Source organism: Grampus griseus (genome assembly GCF_964374135.1).
Source record: "Grampus griseus genome assembly, chromosome: 9".
Taxonomy (NCBI): Eukaryota; Metazoa; Chordata; class Mammalia; order Artiodactyla; family Delphinidae; genus Grampus; species Grampus griseus.
The window spans coordinates 22,472,557-22,488,936 of NC_139003.1; the positions used below are offsets into that span (position 1 = coordinate 22,472,557).

The following is a 16,380-nucleotide window of genomic DNA, read 5'->3' on the forward strand; positions in this document are numbered from 1 at the left end:
TTCCTGGAGTAAGAGTATAAAATACACTCTGTATTAATACAAAGACCACAGAATTCACATTGCTGAGCAAGTGGCTGATGTCTTTCCAAACAAGTTTTTCTGTATGTTTTTTGTTTGTTTGGCTTTAAAAAGAAGGAACCCAGGGCCTCGGATATCTGGGGAACAAGGAGTAGGGTGAGAAAAGGGGGAAGGATAGGTGGCATTGGAGAAGGGAGAAGGGCTATGATGGCTGGTGGTACCTGGCCGTGACTGTGCTGTACCATGGTGGTGTTTTCTGAGTCACAGCATTTGGGGTGTTAAATCTGAAAAACAAACAAAGATTATGCAAGTTCAAGTCTCTGAGAAGACTGCCGGCTTGGTAATTGTGGTTCCTGATGGGGCTGACCAAGTCAAGCTTTGGCATCCACAGGGTTTTAACCTGAAGATAGCAGTATGCTTTACAAAGGTTTCCATTTTAATGTTCAAAGGAAATAGAGGAAGAAGAAATAACTTATGGTCACTGGTTCATAAACAGCCAAGAATAAAACATGAGATATGTGATTCATCCCCTCCTGAGTGTCTTCTCTTTTAAGCCATGTACCCATCTTTTTGTGAGTCACCTGGAGTAGGGTGGCTTTACTTTAGGAATTGGTGCAGGGCGTCCTTGATGGTGCAGTGGTTGAGAATCCGCCTGCCAATGCAGGGGACACGGGTTCGATCCCTGGTCCGGGAAGATCCCACATGCCACGGAGCAACTAAGCCCGTGCGCCACAACTACTGAGCCTGCGTTCTAGAGCCCGCGAGCCACAACTACTGAGCCCGAGTGCCACAACTACTGAAGCCCACGTGCCTAGAGCCCATGCTCCACAATGAGAGAAGCCACTGCAATGAGAAGCTCGCGCACTGCAATGAAGAGTAGCCCCCCGCTTGCCACAACTAGAGAAAGCCCGCGCACAGCAACGAAGACCCGACACAGACCAAAAAAAAAAAAAAAAAATTGGTGCATTTTTGTGTGGGTGACTCATTTTAATTATTAATAAGTATTCCTTGAGGGATACAGGTAGCTGAAATTTCTTCTGAGAAGATGGCATATTTGTATTAATATTTTAGTCCTTTGATGTAGTTTGAAGCCTATTTTATAGTCATTTTTAGAAATGTGTATTTCTTCTTGTAAGGAGCTGCAGTATTCTCTTTTTGCAGATGAAGAAATTGAGATGCAGAGAGGAAGAGACCTGCTTTCCTACCTATAGTTTGGAATACCTCCACCTGGAGTGAATGATGGTGACAGCAGTGTGCAGAAAAAGGACAATGAAAGGGTCAGGGAGGGCTACTAAATTAGAACCTCTTCAGCAGCTTAGCTGTCAAGACCTAAACATTTTCTTGAGCTAGAGAACCCACAAGCACATAGCTCTTCCCATTTGGTCTCTGGGGTTAGGAGTGTGTAGAGTAGGTAGTGCATTTCTGCACACGTATCACAAACATGCAAATGCTAACCAATCCTAAATCAGAAGCCCTGGAGTAGGTATGCATATTTTGAAAAACCCTGTGGGTAATTTTAATGGACGAACAACCAGGACCTAGACTTGCCCAAGAACCATTGCTGTAGACTGAGTGGGGTAAATGCTGCTTTTGATGAGAGATAAGTATAATTTGAGTGTTTTTAAAAATTAAATATGGATATAAATGATTAGTTTATGTGCCTAAGCTGAACTATGAGTGTTGTAATATTGTTAACATTAATACTGTAAGATCAGGTTGAAGAATCAGTCCTAATGGACTGCATTTTGGTAAGTGCTGATTTAGTCCAAGGCAAAAGTAAGAGCTGTTTGCTCATGGTAGACCATACTTATCAGGGTTCTTGGGACTTTCTTTAAAAATTAAGGTATCCAGGGCTTCCCTGGTGGTGCAGTGGTTGAGAGTCCGCCTGCCAATGCAGGGGACACGGGTTCGTGCCCCGGTCCAGGAAGATCCCACATGCCGCGGAGCGGCTGGGCCCGTGAGCCATGGCCTCTGAGCCTGCGCGTCCGGAGCCTGTGCTCTGCAATGGGAGAGGCCACAACAGTGAGAGGCCCGCGTACCGCAAAAAAAAAAAAAAAATTAAGGTATCCAGTAATGGGGGCACCTGACTGTAATCTCTAGATTGTGCGATCCATGTCTGGTTCTCTCCCTTCCAAAAAGTGGAAGGTCAGTGTTTTTTAAAAGACTTTGGAACTGATAGATGTTTTATATTATTAACAGTTCTAGGGGGAAAAAATTTTATTATGATGGATTTTTCCAAAGATGAGTATCTTTATTTCATTCTTGGTTTATGGTTTATGTCTCTTCTGCTAGAATATTTATCTTGAAAGAAGATTTTGTGCACATCTGCATGTTTGAGAGATATTTCTTTGGGGAGGAACCTCTCAATGGTAGTCATTCTGTTAGCCACTTTCAGGAATACTTTACTGCTTTAAAATGGCCATGGCAACAACATCCTGGCCTTCAAAAGCTGTCATCTTTACCCAAAACTGGGCTGCGTACTTTTCCTTTCCTGCTCTTCTGTTTTAGAGGTGTGACTCAGCACATCTGTAAAATGGATCAAAAGTATGTTGATGTCGGAAGACAGTAGACACAGGAAAGGAGAAACCAATAATTGAGGGTTCTTTTTTTTTTTTTTAATTGAGGGTTCTTTTATTTGTTTGGAACAAATACATAGGCAAAGCCACTTATTGGTAGCTTGAAAAACTTAAAAGTAATGGTGAGGGGTATAAAATCTTTTCCTGGAACACATGAAACACCTAGTTATGAGACATGTTGTCTGCAATATTTCTCAAGTCCTGAAGTGCTTCTGAACTTAAAACCTGCACTTTATTTTTTTTTCAAGTTTTTTGTTGTTTGATAGGAACATTCAGCTGTTAATCTTTTGGGGGCAGCACCAATAATGCTGATGTGGCAGGAGAGGCCCCCAGTTTACTCCTGAACATTCTCTGCTTAGAGACCATCCTGTTGGCCTTGAACATGTGAGAAAGAAAAACTTTGGGGAGGAGGGTGGCCATTTCTGAAGGTATACAGTTTGATGCAGAGATGTGGGGAGCTTTTGCCATCATGGTTGAGACAGTGTTCCTTTCATCCACTAACAGAAGCAGTGTAGTGCATAAGCCCAGGTTTGAAACCCAGCCCCTTGGACAAGTTACCTAACCTCTCTGTGCCTCATTTTCCCCATATGCAAAATGGAGATAGTAATGGTACCTACCTCATTGGCTGTAGTAAAATTAAGAGTGTATATAGGGGCTTCCCTGGTGGCGCAGTGGTTGGGAGTCCGCCTGCCGATGCAGGGGGCGTGGGTTCGTGCCCCGGTCCAGGAGGATCCCATGTGCTGCAGAGCGGCTGGGCCCGTGAGCCATGGCCGCTGGGCCTGCGCGTCTGGAGCCTGTGCTCCGCAACGGGAGAGGCCCGCGTACCGGGAAAAAAAAAAAAAAAAGAGTGTATATGTAAAGTGTTTACAGGGCCTGGCTTGTAGTAAGGGCTGTGTAAGTGTAAACTCTTGCTGCCATTACTATTACTGTTACTATTATTAGTGTTACTGTAACTCTGCTTTGGGATCATGTTCAGTTTGTAAAACTTGGGGTTCACACCCCTTTTCTTCTTAATTTGCTTACCTTTTAGCATTTTCTACCATTGCCTTGATAACCCACCCACTTAAGGATAAAGAGAGGAAAATTTTTTTCAGACTTTCCATGTTTTATTAAATGTTTCAAACATATGCAAAAGTAGAAAGGACACATTTATATGCAAATACTATTTTTAAAGGCAAAAAAAGTAAAGTGTCATTTGAAGTGTGAAAATACAAGCCTTTTGCTTTGACATAACTTTCTTAAAATTTTTATTTACTTTTAATTTTTCCTTTTTTTTTTTTTTTTGGCTATGTCAGGTCTTAGCTGGGGCACACAGGATCTTCATTGAGGCCTGTGAGATCCTTCATTACAGTGCGTGGTCTCTTCGTTGTGGCACTCGAGCTTCTCTCTAGTTGTGGCCTGCGGGTTTTCTCTCTCTAGTTGTGGCGTGTGGGCTCCAGAGCGCATGGGCTTTGTAGTTTGCAGCACACGAGCTCTCTCGTTGAGGCATTCAAGCTCGATAGTTGCAGTGCACGGGCTTAGTTGCCCCACGGCATGTGGGATCTTAGTTCCCTGACCAGGGATTGAACCTGTGTTCCCTGCATTGGAAGGCAGATTCTTTACCACTGGAGCACCAGGGAAGTCCAACATAACTTTTAAAATATTCTTATGCATAACTTTTAAAATATTTTTATGCATCATACTGTGTACATCATTGTAATTCTAGAGAACATAATATTTTACAGAGTTTCTCTATTCAGCATTAGAACATAAGCATTTTTCTCTGTCCCTTAGCCTTTACAAATAGTTTCAATGATTTTGTACCATGAATAGTTATTGGTTTGTTAAATATGTTGCTTCCTTTAAAACATATATATGTAAAACAGCAGTGAAAATCCTGCCATGGATGGTTGGGGTTATGTTGGAAGATCATTTTTGTTTTGCTTTTTTGATTAAGGATCTCTGCATTTGTTTCCTGGTACATGGGAATTTTACTTTAATGTGGTTCTTTGGAAAGTTGGCCTTATCAGTAATACCAAGTCCCTAACTTGAGGTTGAAGGTAAACCTGCTCTGTGTTAGTATCTGGTGCATGAGGATAGGACTGTGCTGGCTGTCATGAAGTACAGCCAGCACAGTCCATATATCACTCTGTAGACCTGAGTGGTCCAATATGGGATCTACTAGCCACATGTAGTTATTTAAATTTAAATTAATTAGAATTAAAGATGAAAGATTTAGTCCTCACAGTCAAACCAGCTATATTTCATGTGCTCAGTAGCCACATGGCTACCATATTGGTAGCAGATGCAGATCATTATCATCATTGCAGAAAGTTCTATGGAATAGTGCAGCTCTAGGTTTTTTTTGACTGCTCAGTTTTTTTACCTTATAGTGACAAGGATGATCTGCTTCTCATAGGATTTTCTAGAGCAGAGGTCAGCAAACGTTGGCTGCCTGATTTTGTGTGTAGTTTTATTGGAACACAGCCACACCCATCTGTTTATCTATTATCTATGGCTGCTTCTGTGCTAGTGGCAGGGCTGAATGTTGAGTAGCTGTGACAGACCAGATGTGGCCCACCAAGCCTAAATTAGTATTTACTCTGGCCCTTTACGAAAAAGTTTGCTGACCCCTTTTATCTAGACCAGGGTTTCTCAACCTCAGCACTATTGACATTTTGGTCCCAGATAATTATTTGTTGTGAAGGGCTATCCTGTGCATTGTGTTGTAGGATGTTTAGCAGCATCCCTGGCCTCTGTCCAGTAGACGCTAGTGGCACCCCTGCACCTTCCCCCACCCGGTTGTGACAACCAGAAATTTCTCTACACATTGCCAAGTGGCCGCTGGGAAGCAACATCACCCCTGGCTGAGAATCATTAATCTAAAGTGACATGGCTTGACAAAACATTCACTTACAATACTGCATGAGAGCACTCACTCTAAAACAAAATCCATTAGAAAAGCAGAATAAATTGAAGAGTAGTTTCTATGCTACTATACTTTATTCCCTCTTGAAACAGAAATGTTTTTAATAAAACGTGATGAGTAACTAGAGTGGGCAGAGAGATGGAAGCGCTAAGGTTCCACAGTTCACTGTCTGCTAACTGAGCAGCGAATAGAATGGAAGTTAGAGCATCTCTGAAGTTATGTGGATGTGTGGTTTATTTTACAGGTTTTCAAGCCCTACTTCCTTTATAAAACACTAGGTAACTGCAGGGTTTTTGTTGTTTTTGCTGTGTATGTAGATGTGCACCCAGCACCTTGTGCTGAATCTAGTAAGAAGGGAGTTGTTAATGTTTATTAAAATGATTATTAATAAAAGCAGTAAATTGGTACTTATCTGTCTTATGATTATGATTTTAAGTGATTCATATAGGTTCCTACCCTCATTACCTAGAATAATTGAAAAACTGGTTATATTTACCTCCATTAGAAGTTAGGAGAATTGAATTAAATGTCAAGGCTTATATAATTGTATTCAGTTCTTTTAAGATCTGGTGCTTGAATACTTTCAGAGTGGGGATTTTCAAAGCTGTAGAAAATGGCGATGTTAAGAAATTAACTGCTTGCTTTGTAAGAATGTAGAGTGCTGTACAGTATTGGGGTACAAGTTTTAATAAACCATGTAGTATTTCTAAAATCTCAGTTTACAGAGTGGAGTGAATTCGAATTGGGACAGTTGCCTTTCAAAGAGAATACCAAGTGTACCTGGTTCTTCAAATTAAAATTAAAAATTGGTATTGAAAGGAATATATAAGTCACATGTAATGGACCACTATTTTATGAAAAAATATCAGTGTAGTTAAATATGTTGACTACTGAATTCAAGTGAATTTTAGGTGAACTTGCTTGTTCCATGCATGATATATTTCTTGCTTGTTTTTCAGATCTTACCAATATATTTGAGTCCTTCCTGCCCCAGTTGTTGGCCTATCCCAACCCCATAGATCCTCTCAATGGTGACGCTGCAGCTATGTACCTCCATCGACCAGAAGAATACAAGCAGAAAATTAAAGGTAAGGCAAATAGCTTAGCCTTGAGACAGAAGAACTTAAGTCTGTTAGGTTTTGATCATTAAAAGCCCTTCTTAGTTACTCGTAATTTTTCTCAGGCCTAAAAAGAGACAGCTGTGGGCCAGAGCAGAGCTCACTAGCCTCTGTAGATTCAAGGGTCAGAGACACCTTTAGAAAGCTGGAGGTTTCAGCAAGAAAGGAGAGAGAAAGCAAAAAAGGAAAGATGAGGAAATGGGTGACTTATTAGTTGGGTGGTAAGTAGACATAACCCTGCCAGAAATCCCTGTGACCCCCTATATGGAAGAACCTTTGCTTTCATTTGCTTCCTCTTGTCTTAGAAAATTAGAAAATTGGACTGGAGAGTAAAGAATTAATTGAAAGGCATAGTCTCACATTGGTTTATAAATGGAATCATCCTGGCCCTTCAGGACAGCAGTTAACTTTGGGAGTTGGGAAATAATTACCAAATTCATCTTTAGACTTTGTTTTATTATATCATTTTACCTGTTGAATAAAAATTACCCAACTGGCTTCTTTTCTTGGTCCCATACTGATTTGCTTACATTTTGGGAAGTTTACATCGAAGGCACATTTCTACTGCAGATACCTGGCCCCAGTGCCCTGGTGCTATGGATTTTTCTATTAAAACTTAAAATGTGCTATTAAAGTTTAGAAATGTGCAAATGGTGGTAGCACTAGTTAGCTCATCCTTTAAGATTTAGGATCCTGTTTTCCCATTCTCAGTTTACAGGCTAATGAGACACGAATTTCATTAAAATGAAAATGTGGTTGTGAAAGAACAGCTAAAGCTACACACAGGGTTACCAGCATTCACCACGTTGTCCTTTTACTTCTGTGTATGTTTGAGAACTTTCATAGTGAAAAGTCTAGATACATGAAGTTCCACCAGAAAGGAGAGGAGTTCAAAGTCCATGAAAATAGGCCTACTCTTCTTAACAAATGGCAGGCATTGGTATTTACCCAATTTTTAGCTTGACTCGTTCATCTGCACAGCAGCTCAGAACATGAGCTTCTGCAAAGTGTATAGCCCCTCTGAGTACATTTGCAGGAGATGGCAGTAGAAATAATTTATGAGAGCCCAGAATGCATAGGTCTTCACTCTTAAATATGAAAGTATGAGACAGGATGTGAGCATCTGGGCCTATTTGTTGAACAGTAGTTTTTCGTTTTCTTCGTCTTCTCATTCTTCCCTGGTCTCGTAGGGTATTGTTTGGTACTTTTTGTTGAGATAAAGTAAAAATAAATCTACTCTAATTAACTTACTTAGGTCTCAGGTGCTTTGCAAATTAATATCTAATTTATGTAACCAGACATAGCCAAAGAAACATAATTCAAGAAAACATGTATTTCATTTTTAACCAGATAAAATTCTGTTATGAGACTGTCTTACTTTGACATAAGAATCACTTAACAGTGTCTGCAACCCACAGATATCTCTGTGCAGAGCATATTTCTATAGTTCTTGTATTCATTATGCCTCTAACACTATTCCTGTTTTAGTACATATCTGTTATAGTCCCAGTTACAAAAGGAACCTAACCTACGTTTTTATCTTTGAACAGCAAGCTCTAGCTTAGGGGGCTCTAGATTTCTGAAACATTAGTGTTGGCTATCACTTCCTTAGTAATCTGAGAAGATCATGACTATCAGACCTGAGCTCACCCCAGCTTCCTACCTTTATATATATCGGGGCCCCCCCCCGCCCCCGCCAATCTTTTCTTTGTTTCTTCCTACAGGAAATAAGAGATCTTATTTCTCGGACCCAGTCCCCCCACCAACATGATCTTGTTCTCCATTTATCCTTCCTCCTAGCACTGTTGGTCTTCCTTCTCTTCCTGGTTACCCACCGCCCCCATACTCAAAGGTATCCCCATGTCGGAAGCCTTTATCTGTTTCTGTGGACTCCTTTAGGAGTCCTGCTGTTTGTTTCCCCTCCTCTCTCCTCTTTTTTTTTTTTTTTTTTTTGTGGCTGCATTGGGTCTCACTGCTATATGCAGGCTTTCTCTAGTTGCGGCGATCAGGGGCTTCTCCTGTTGTGGACCACGGGCTCTAGGCGTGCGGGCGGGCTCAGTAGTTGTGGCTCACAGGCTCTAGAGCACAGGCTCAGTAGTTGTGGCGCAGGGGCTTAGTTGCTCCGCAGCATGTGGGATCTTCCCGGACCAGGGCTCGAACCTGTGTCCCCTGCATTGGCAGGAGGATTCTTAACGACTGCACCACCAGGAAAGTCCTCCTGTCTTCTTAATCATTTGGATTTTTCTCATGACCCATTTTCCTCTCTGCAGCTTTGGTATTTTACCCCTTACCTTTCTGAAAACTTTTCTCGTTCCATTCCTAAACGTGATCATTCTCATAAGATTTGGGTCCTTCGGCCCCTCTCTCCTTCCTCCACCCGTTAGGGAGCTAATTCACCCCTTACCGCTTTAGATAATCCCCTCCAGGTAGTCAGTTTCCACGCCTGACATCTGAGGTCAGTGTATGTAACCTTTCTTACCGTGAACATGATTCATATTTAGTTGGTGCTATTTTATCTTGTAAATTATTGGGCTTCCCTGGTGGCGCAGTGGTTGAGAGTCCGCCTGCCGACGCAGGGGACACGGGTTCGTGCCCTGGTCTGGGAAGATCCCACATGCCACGGAGTGGCTGGGCCCGTGAGCCATGGCCGCTGAGCCTGCGTGTCCGGATCCTATGCTCCGCAATGGGAGAGGCCACAAGAGTGAGAGGCCCGTGTACCGCAAAAAAAAAGAAAAAAGAAATATTGGACTGTCTGTAGGATGGGGCACCGTTGGAGCTGTCTAAAGATATGTCACTTCTCAAAAACCTTCCCTGAGTGGCATCTTAGCCTGCCATTCAGGGCTCTCTGTTACTGTGTGTGATCTACATCTTTGCCTTTACTCCTCTAAATATATCAATATGTAACGCACAAATTGGATGAATTTTAGGTACCCAACTGTATCTGCTTCCTTAGTTCTTCAGGGAGAGTTTTCAACCATACAGAAAAACAGAGTGACTTAACTGCGTACCCACTATCCAACTGTAGCAAAACCTGTACATTTTGCCTTACTTGCTTCAGATTTTTTAAAAGAAAGAAAACAAATATAGTTCTCTCTTAATGTGTTTTAATATCCCAGCCACTTCCTTCTCCCCTGTGCTTCGGCGAGGCTGTCTATGCCTTTCCCCTGGAGTGGCGTCTCCTATGCTGCAGCTGCCAGAGCTGCTTCAAGGGTCAGTGCAGATACTGCTTTCCTGGCTCTCAGGAGCCACAGTCCCTTCCTCCTGCTTCCCACTGATGGCACTTAACCCCCTAACTGCTTTTATCTTTGTCTGTGTTTCCTGCTCATTAGTGACCTTGCTCTTCATTTTTCTATCTCCTGAAAGGCCTTATCCCAGTAAGCACTTAATACACATTGGTCTCCTTGAATATACTGAAGAAGGCTGATAGTGTCGACTTACAGTGTCCAAGAGCAGTGCCAAAGTGCAGCAACTTCTTTCTACAAAGGAAGAAAAAGTAGCCAACCCAATAGAGAATAAAAATACAATTTCTAAGACTTCAGTAAACATTTCTCTCACTCAAAAAAATGAAGGCAAGTTCCTACCTAGCCAGGGGCTTTTGATATCTCAGCATAAAATTTTGCTCCAATGAATCTGTAGGGGTGTAAGTCAGAAGCCTGCAAACTTTTTCTGTAAAGGCCCAGATTTGGCCACATATGGTCTCTGTCACATACTCATTCTTTCTTTCTTTCTTCCTTTTTAACAGCCCTTTGAAAATATAGAAAATAATCTTAGCTCGCCCTGCACTGCATCATTCAGACTTGGCCCATATACCTTCTCTTCTAGTCCCTGCAACTCCATAGGAGGAAAAACAAAGCATTCAGACGTGAGGATGTGTTTTTCTGGATAGGATTCTGTCCTGTCTTTTCATATTGTGTGTAGGCTACTTACTTGAAAAACCATCTGCACCTAGAGTTTTAGGAAAACGTTTAATTGTGTATTCAGCAGTTCTTAACATTTTTTTCAGCTAGCAGCTACAGCCTAGGCTATAGCATCATAAATCTTCAGGTAAATAAATTAATAGGTGGTAAAGTCACTCAGGCTAGCTGTGTCCCCAGGTAGCAGCTCATTCCTGAGCAGATTGAGAGACTGTCTTCACCAGCTGCTTCAAAAACCTGACAGGCAGGATCTGTTTAGACTAAAATCTATTTCTAAAATAATAGATTTGGGCTGACTGTAATTATATAACTGCAAATCTAAAAATGATGGGGGATTTCCTTATAAGTTACTATGGAATCATAACTAGTCCTGTTCTATCTGGGGGGAGAATAGTTTTATTAACATAGAAAGTAAAAGAAAATGTGAGGTTTACATTTCCCCCGTCCATCAAGTTTGGAGGAGTGCAGCCATATCAGTAGGCAACAAGGAGAGAGTGGGAGCGCCCTGGCTGGAAAACTGGGGCCTGGTTAACCCCAGACACTGTCCTGGACGTCTGCCGACCTTCCTGAGCCTTGCAGGCGAGGCCCAGGGTGCTCTGCTGTCTTCTACACATCCACGTGGGAGGTAATGGCCCAAAGAAGATCTAGCATGGTGGTGCAGTGTATCTGTTCCCCTGCAAATCAAGTGTTCAAATTTGCCTCTCTTACTAAGAGGGTGAAATGCATAAACTCCAAAGACACCTCCCTGCACAATTTTCCCCTTAGCTTTAGTGACTATAATAACTGTCATCTTTGTCATTGTCTGTTCCCTACTTCCCAAACCGAATAGGGAAAGCTTGAACCTCCCTGGGACTTGCCAGCTTTGGGGTCGCTGAAGCACATGCCTGCCTGCTCACTATCCTTGTGTTTTTTTTATCCCAACCCCCTGTGCAGAGTACATCCAGAAATATGCAACAGAGGAGGCACTGAAAGAACAGGAAGAGGGCACCGGAGACAGCTCATCGGAGAGTTCTATGTCTGACTTTTCGGAAGATGAGGCCCAGGATATGGAGTTGTAGTAAAAAAAGCACCTGCTTTTCAGAAAGACTATTATTTCCTAACCATGAGAAGCAGACTATAATATTCATATTTAAACAAAGCAATTTTTTTTATTACTAAACAAGGTTTTTATGAATAATAGCATTGATATATATATATTATATATCACCCTTTAGATCTTGATTTCTTGGTCATTTCTCAACCTGAGGTGCATAGCATATTCCCACATTCCATTTTGGTAGCAATATGCAGTCCGAATGCATGCATTCATAAGTCCATTTAGCCAAGTCAGCCTGTGTGCTACTGAACTGTCAAAAGAAACAGCCGCTCTGATAGATAGACATGAGTAAAAATAACAGGAAAAAGTTGCTTCTTTTATTGACGGTTCCAAAGAAACAAACCAAACCAACCAGCTCTTGGATGTGAAGATAGAATAGTACTTTTTCAAACTGGAAAGGAAGAAATTGGGGAGGAAAAGCCCTGCTTGGGAGCATTTAGAGCCAGCCATGTCAGAATCAGAGCTGCTTCTTCCTGTGCATCCTAGGTGGCCCCATTTCTGTGGAGTAACAGTATAAAACAGGGAGCTAATAATTTTTTTGACTTGGATTTTAAGTACATTTTTATATGTAGATTCCTGCCCTTCTCGCTACCAGGCCCTGCAGCCACAAGTGTTTTGCTTTGGAGAACCTTTTGGAAATGTTTTCTGAATCTGATTCTTTTTCTTGGGGGTAGAATTTGTAATCCAGACCTGTTTTTTGAGAGGACAGGACAGGAAGAGAAAAGTGACTGGGAAGATGTTTCCTCTCATCCAACACGTGCAGAGTCACATCCTCATCCTATTGTTGGCCACTGTGAGACTGCTACCCTGGACTCAGAGCTTTATATTTGAGGATGGTTGTGGGGTTTGGTTTTTTTTTTTTTTTTTCTTTTTGGTGTGTGTGCATTGTGCTTAGGTTGCAAATTTAATCTTCACCTACCAAGAGATGGCCTCCTCCTTGGACAGCCACTCAGTGGACCATTAGACTTGGGAAGAAGACCCTTCTGGTGGCTGTGACTCCTGGGTACTCTCATTCAGGTTTTGATTTTGTTTTCCCTTCTGCTGCTGCTCTTGGCAGCAGCCTGATCATCGTCTGCTCGTGGGAGTGGGAAATAGGTATTTTAGACCCAACTCACATTCTAAATTTAAAATGAGTAATAATTGGAACAAATAAAGGTTCTTGTACCCAAAGTGACTCTACATGGGAAAAACAAACAGCTTTTTTTTTTTCAGAGTGAGACTGAATAGGAGGAAAGGATTCAGAAATATGATGTAGAACAGGTTTTGAAGGAAGAGAATTTTCTCTCCTGTATGTGTTAAGAGGAAATCAGTTTAAATGCCTGCTAATCAAATGTTTACTCAGCTAACCATATGTCCAGGTTGCTGGCAGAGTTTCTTTCAGATCTGAGTGTTGCCTGCTGAATTTGGAGAACTTCAGACATTAGCTGGTGGGGGGGGTGGGGGGGTGGTTGACACAACCAGTAGGACAATAGCAAAATTAGCCAATCCTGAAATCTTCTCGAGATGATTTTTGAATGTCCTACTGGGATAATTTAATCCTTCTCTCTGTGTGTTTTTAGTTTATAAGTGCTATATTCCGCAAAATTTGAGTCAATGAGATTGAAGATACCCTATCTTTTTTATTCAAAAAGCACAATCTTTTCTTTGAAAATCTATATAAAGTACAACTTGTTTTTAGCATGATTATTTTCCTAAATAAAAACAAAGAATTTACTTATTTTATGTTAATTACGGGCATGAAGCAAAAGGTTTTCTTTTTTAAAAAAAAATTAAAAGTGCAGTTATGTAGGGCTGTGGTTAGTTAACCGTACTGAGTTATCTATCTAGCATTTGTGGCTTGTTGGAAGGGTAGTATTAACTATTTAACATGTAATGGAGTACTTTAACTCTTATCTAGCACGTTGTCTTCTCATTACTTTGGGGGAGGGAGGGTCTCTGCTGGCACTGTCTAACTTGCTTACCTGCTGAATTAGCAGTTTGCTTGTGCTATAACCGTTATTTGTAGGTGCGACTTAGGGTAGGCTTAAAGTGCTGGGTGGTGATTTGAGTTCAAACAATAAAAAACTGTATTTTTTCAATATTGTATAAACAATAGTGTTCTAATTACCTTTCAAAGAAAATAATGTCCAGATAATAATTGCTTTTAATCTTGTCAAAAAACAAAAACAAAAACTAGTAGAACCAAGTTTAGGGATGGTATGTGAGCAGTGCCACAGCTCTGCTCCCTGACTAAATCCATGTTTCTCTAACCAAAAGACATCAGCTTGCCTGTGATCGAGAACTCCAGCACTAGGAATCTGTTGGTGCAGAATTTCCAAATGAAGATTTGTTGGAGGTTGCAGGGGTTAAGAAGCAGATCTGAGTATGGCTACAGTGTGTATGCACGTGTGTGCGCGCCCATCCAAGTCTGTGTGATAAAGGTGTAACTAGGCTTCTCTGCTAGCACTGGAAGCTCCTGGAAATTGCTGCTCAGATCACACTGTACCCTCTCATTCTGTGCAAGTCTATCCTTTTTGGGCACTAACCTTGATCCCATGCATGTTTTTGGCTCTGTGTGGAGCTTTTCCTCTCCACTTGGAAATTGACTTTTGATATGTTGAACAGAATCCCTTCTTACACTAACTTTTCGTCCCTTCCCTGTGCCTGGGAGAGGTAGGAGTAGGAGAGGAAGCTGGAAGAGGGCCTGGCTGTGATTCTGAGGACTCTGGGCTCCCAGTAGTAGATGGTAGAGTGAGTCTGGAGCAGGGGTGGTATGACACCAAAAGCTTTTCCACGTTGTCCCATCATAACACTCAGAGAAGCATTCAGAGCCCCTCAGAAAGGCTGCACATTATTGCTTTTAAAGGTGGTGGTGGTAGGTCAGAGCTGCTTCTGGCAGTTTCCCTTCCCTTCCCTTCCCTTCTTTAGTACCCATCATTTTTGAAATCCTGCCTTGTGGTTTACCAGCGCAAGCCATTCTTTGCCCCTGTTCAAATGACTGAGCTCCAGCTCTCGCCAAACACCAACAAGCAAGATGGCTGCACCACAGCAGCCTGCAATCCGCTACCCTCCAGCCACCCCAGCACCGGGGCCTCGTGGGTTGCGTTTTAAGGTAGCCAACCTAGACACTGGCATATTTGCTCTTTTGTCTTCAGTTGTATCGCGCTACTTGAGGTTGCTGTGCAGTTTCAACCAGCGTTTTATACTAGTGAGATAATTATCAGAAGTTGCCATATCTCTCTCCAGTACCTAACGTTTTTCTTCCACTCCAAAAGCTGTTCTAATTGCCAACTGGCTGATCTAAGCTCCAGAAGAGTGTCTCCCCTCGAAGGAATTTTTTCCCTCACAAGGCTCCCTGAAGCCCTAGTTGGCCTTGGCCTGACACTTGCTTTTTATTAGGCCTCCTATTGGGATGGCTGAGAATCATGAAAGACAGATCCTCTGCTAGCCCCCGTGGTGAAGTTGTTAGATACCAACTTTCTGGGAACTAGTGTTTGACTTTAAATGGCATGTGACCCTTCTGTGTTCTAGGGACTCAATTAGAAAAGTGAAAGCCATTAACAAAAGTTAGAGTTTTATTCATCTCACCAACTTCCTGACTGGGTTCACAGCCTTGTTGACTGAAATCATTTCTGATTGAGCTCAAAGACCTGCATTTCTTTGGACTTCTGAATCCATGTTCATATTTTCTCTGGCCACTGAACACCTTGGTGATTCCATTAGGGACTGAATGGAGTGGAGGCCCCTTGGGGGGAAGGGAGAGTAAACCCTCAGGTATGCAGTATCTCCACTCACCTGAGGAAGGGCCAGGACTCTTAATTCAGCAAATATTCATCTTGGCCGTGGGCTTGGGAAGAAATGGCCATTATTTACTGATTGTATTTGGTACATATTGTGTGATACTTGAAGAGATAAAAGGGACTTACCAGCCCTTAATTGAAATCTAAGCTTTTTATCACTTATTTTTTTCCTTGCCCCCTCTCCTCCCTTCCACCTTTTACCTTGCATTGTGATGATCTAGTGGGCACTTCTGTCAACAGGACAAATGCCTCCTCTGACTATAACCTCTTAATAGTTGTGTATAATGAAAACTGTAAACTTTTTTAAATAAAATGTGTATATACCTTGGCAAATGGCTGGACCTTGATCAATAAGATAATAGCCCCCATGATTACTAAGCCCGATATTTTAGAACACCCTCCCTACTCATCCGGCTCCTCTGAGCAGCAGACGATGGCTTGCTTTTTTTTTTTTTTTTTTTTTTAACTGAGACTCTCTTACGAGGCAGGTGACTGGGTTAGTTTGGGAAGGGATTGTCATATGTAGGCAGTAGTAACTGAGAGGCCCTGCCTACAAGAGCCCTACCCCTATACCTGGAGTGGCAGGTGACTGCTGGCTATAAACAGGGCTGGCTCTGAGGCTTCTCTACCAGAGCCTTGAAAAGCCATCTGTTCTGTGAAGTCCTGTAGCCTGGAGGACCCCGCCTACCCCCATGTGGATCAACAGGTATGGCTCCTGTGTTGCTGTTCAGCCCAAACCTCTAGACCCTGTTAACTAATGCTGAGCAAAGGGTACCCACTTGGTCTGGAGTTCACAGACAGTACAGCTTCCTGCTGGGGCTGGTCTGCCTCAACAAGGAAGGGGGAAAGCCGTGGGTGTTGCTTCTGAAGCTGATCACTGCATTAGCCCAACATTTCAGTTCCTTTTTAAAAGCATATGTCCTCATCTGCCACCAGGTGGCGATGTTGCCTCATTAGTCTATTTACTTTTG

General features: G+C 42.2%; 1 protein-coding gene across 1 annotated transcript in view; it reads left to right on the forward strand.

The window, feature by feature from the left end:
- UBE2H (ubiquitin conjugating enzyme E2 H) overlaps positions 1 to 15,742 on the forward strand; it is a 99,943-nt gene extending 84,201 nt beyond the window's left edge. Inside the window, exons 6-7 of the mRNA XM_082661516.1 lie at positions 6,462 to 6,590; positions 11,468 to 15,742. Of these exons, the coding sequence (XP_082517642.1) occupies positions 6,462 to 6,590; positions 11,468 to 11,592 (254 nt within the window). The 3' untranslated portion in view covers positions 11,593 to 15,742. The remainder of the gene's footprint in view (positions 1 to 6,461; positions 6,591 to 11,467) is intronic.
- The last annotated feature ends 638 nt before the right edge of the window (positions 15,743 to 16,380 follow it).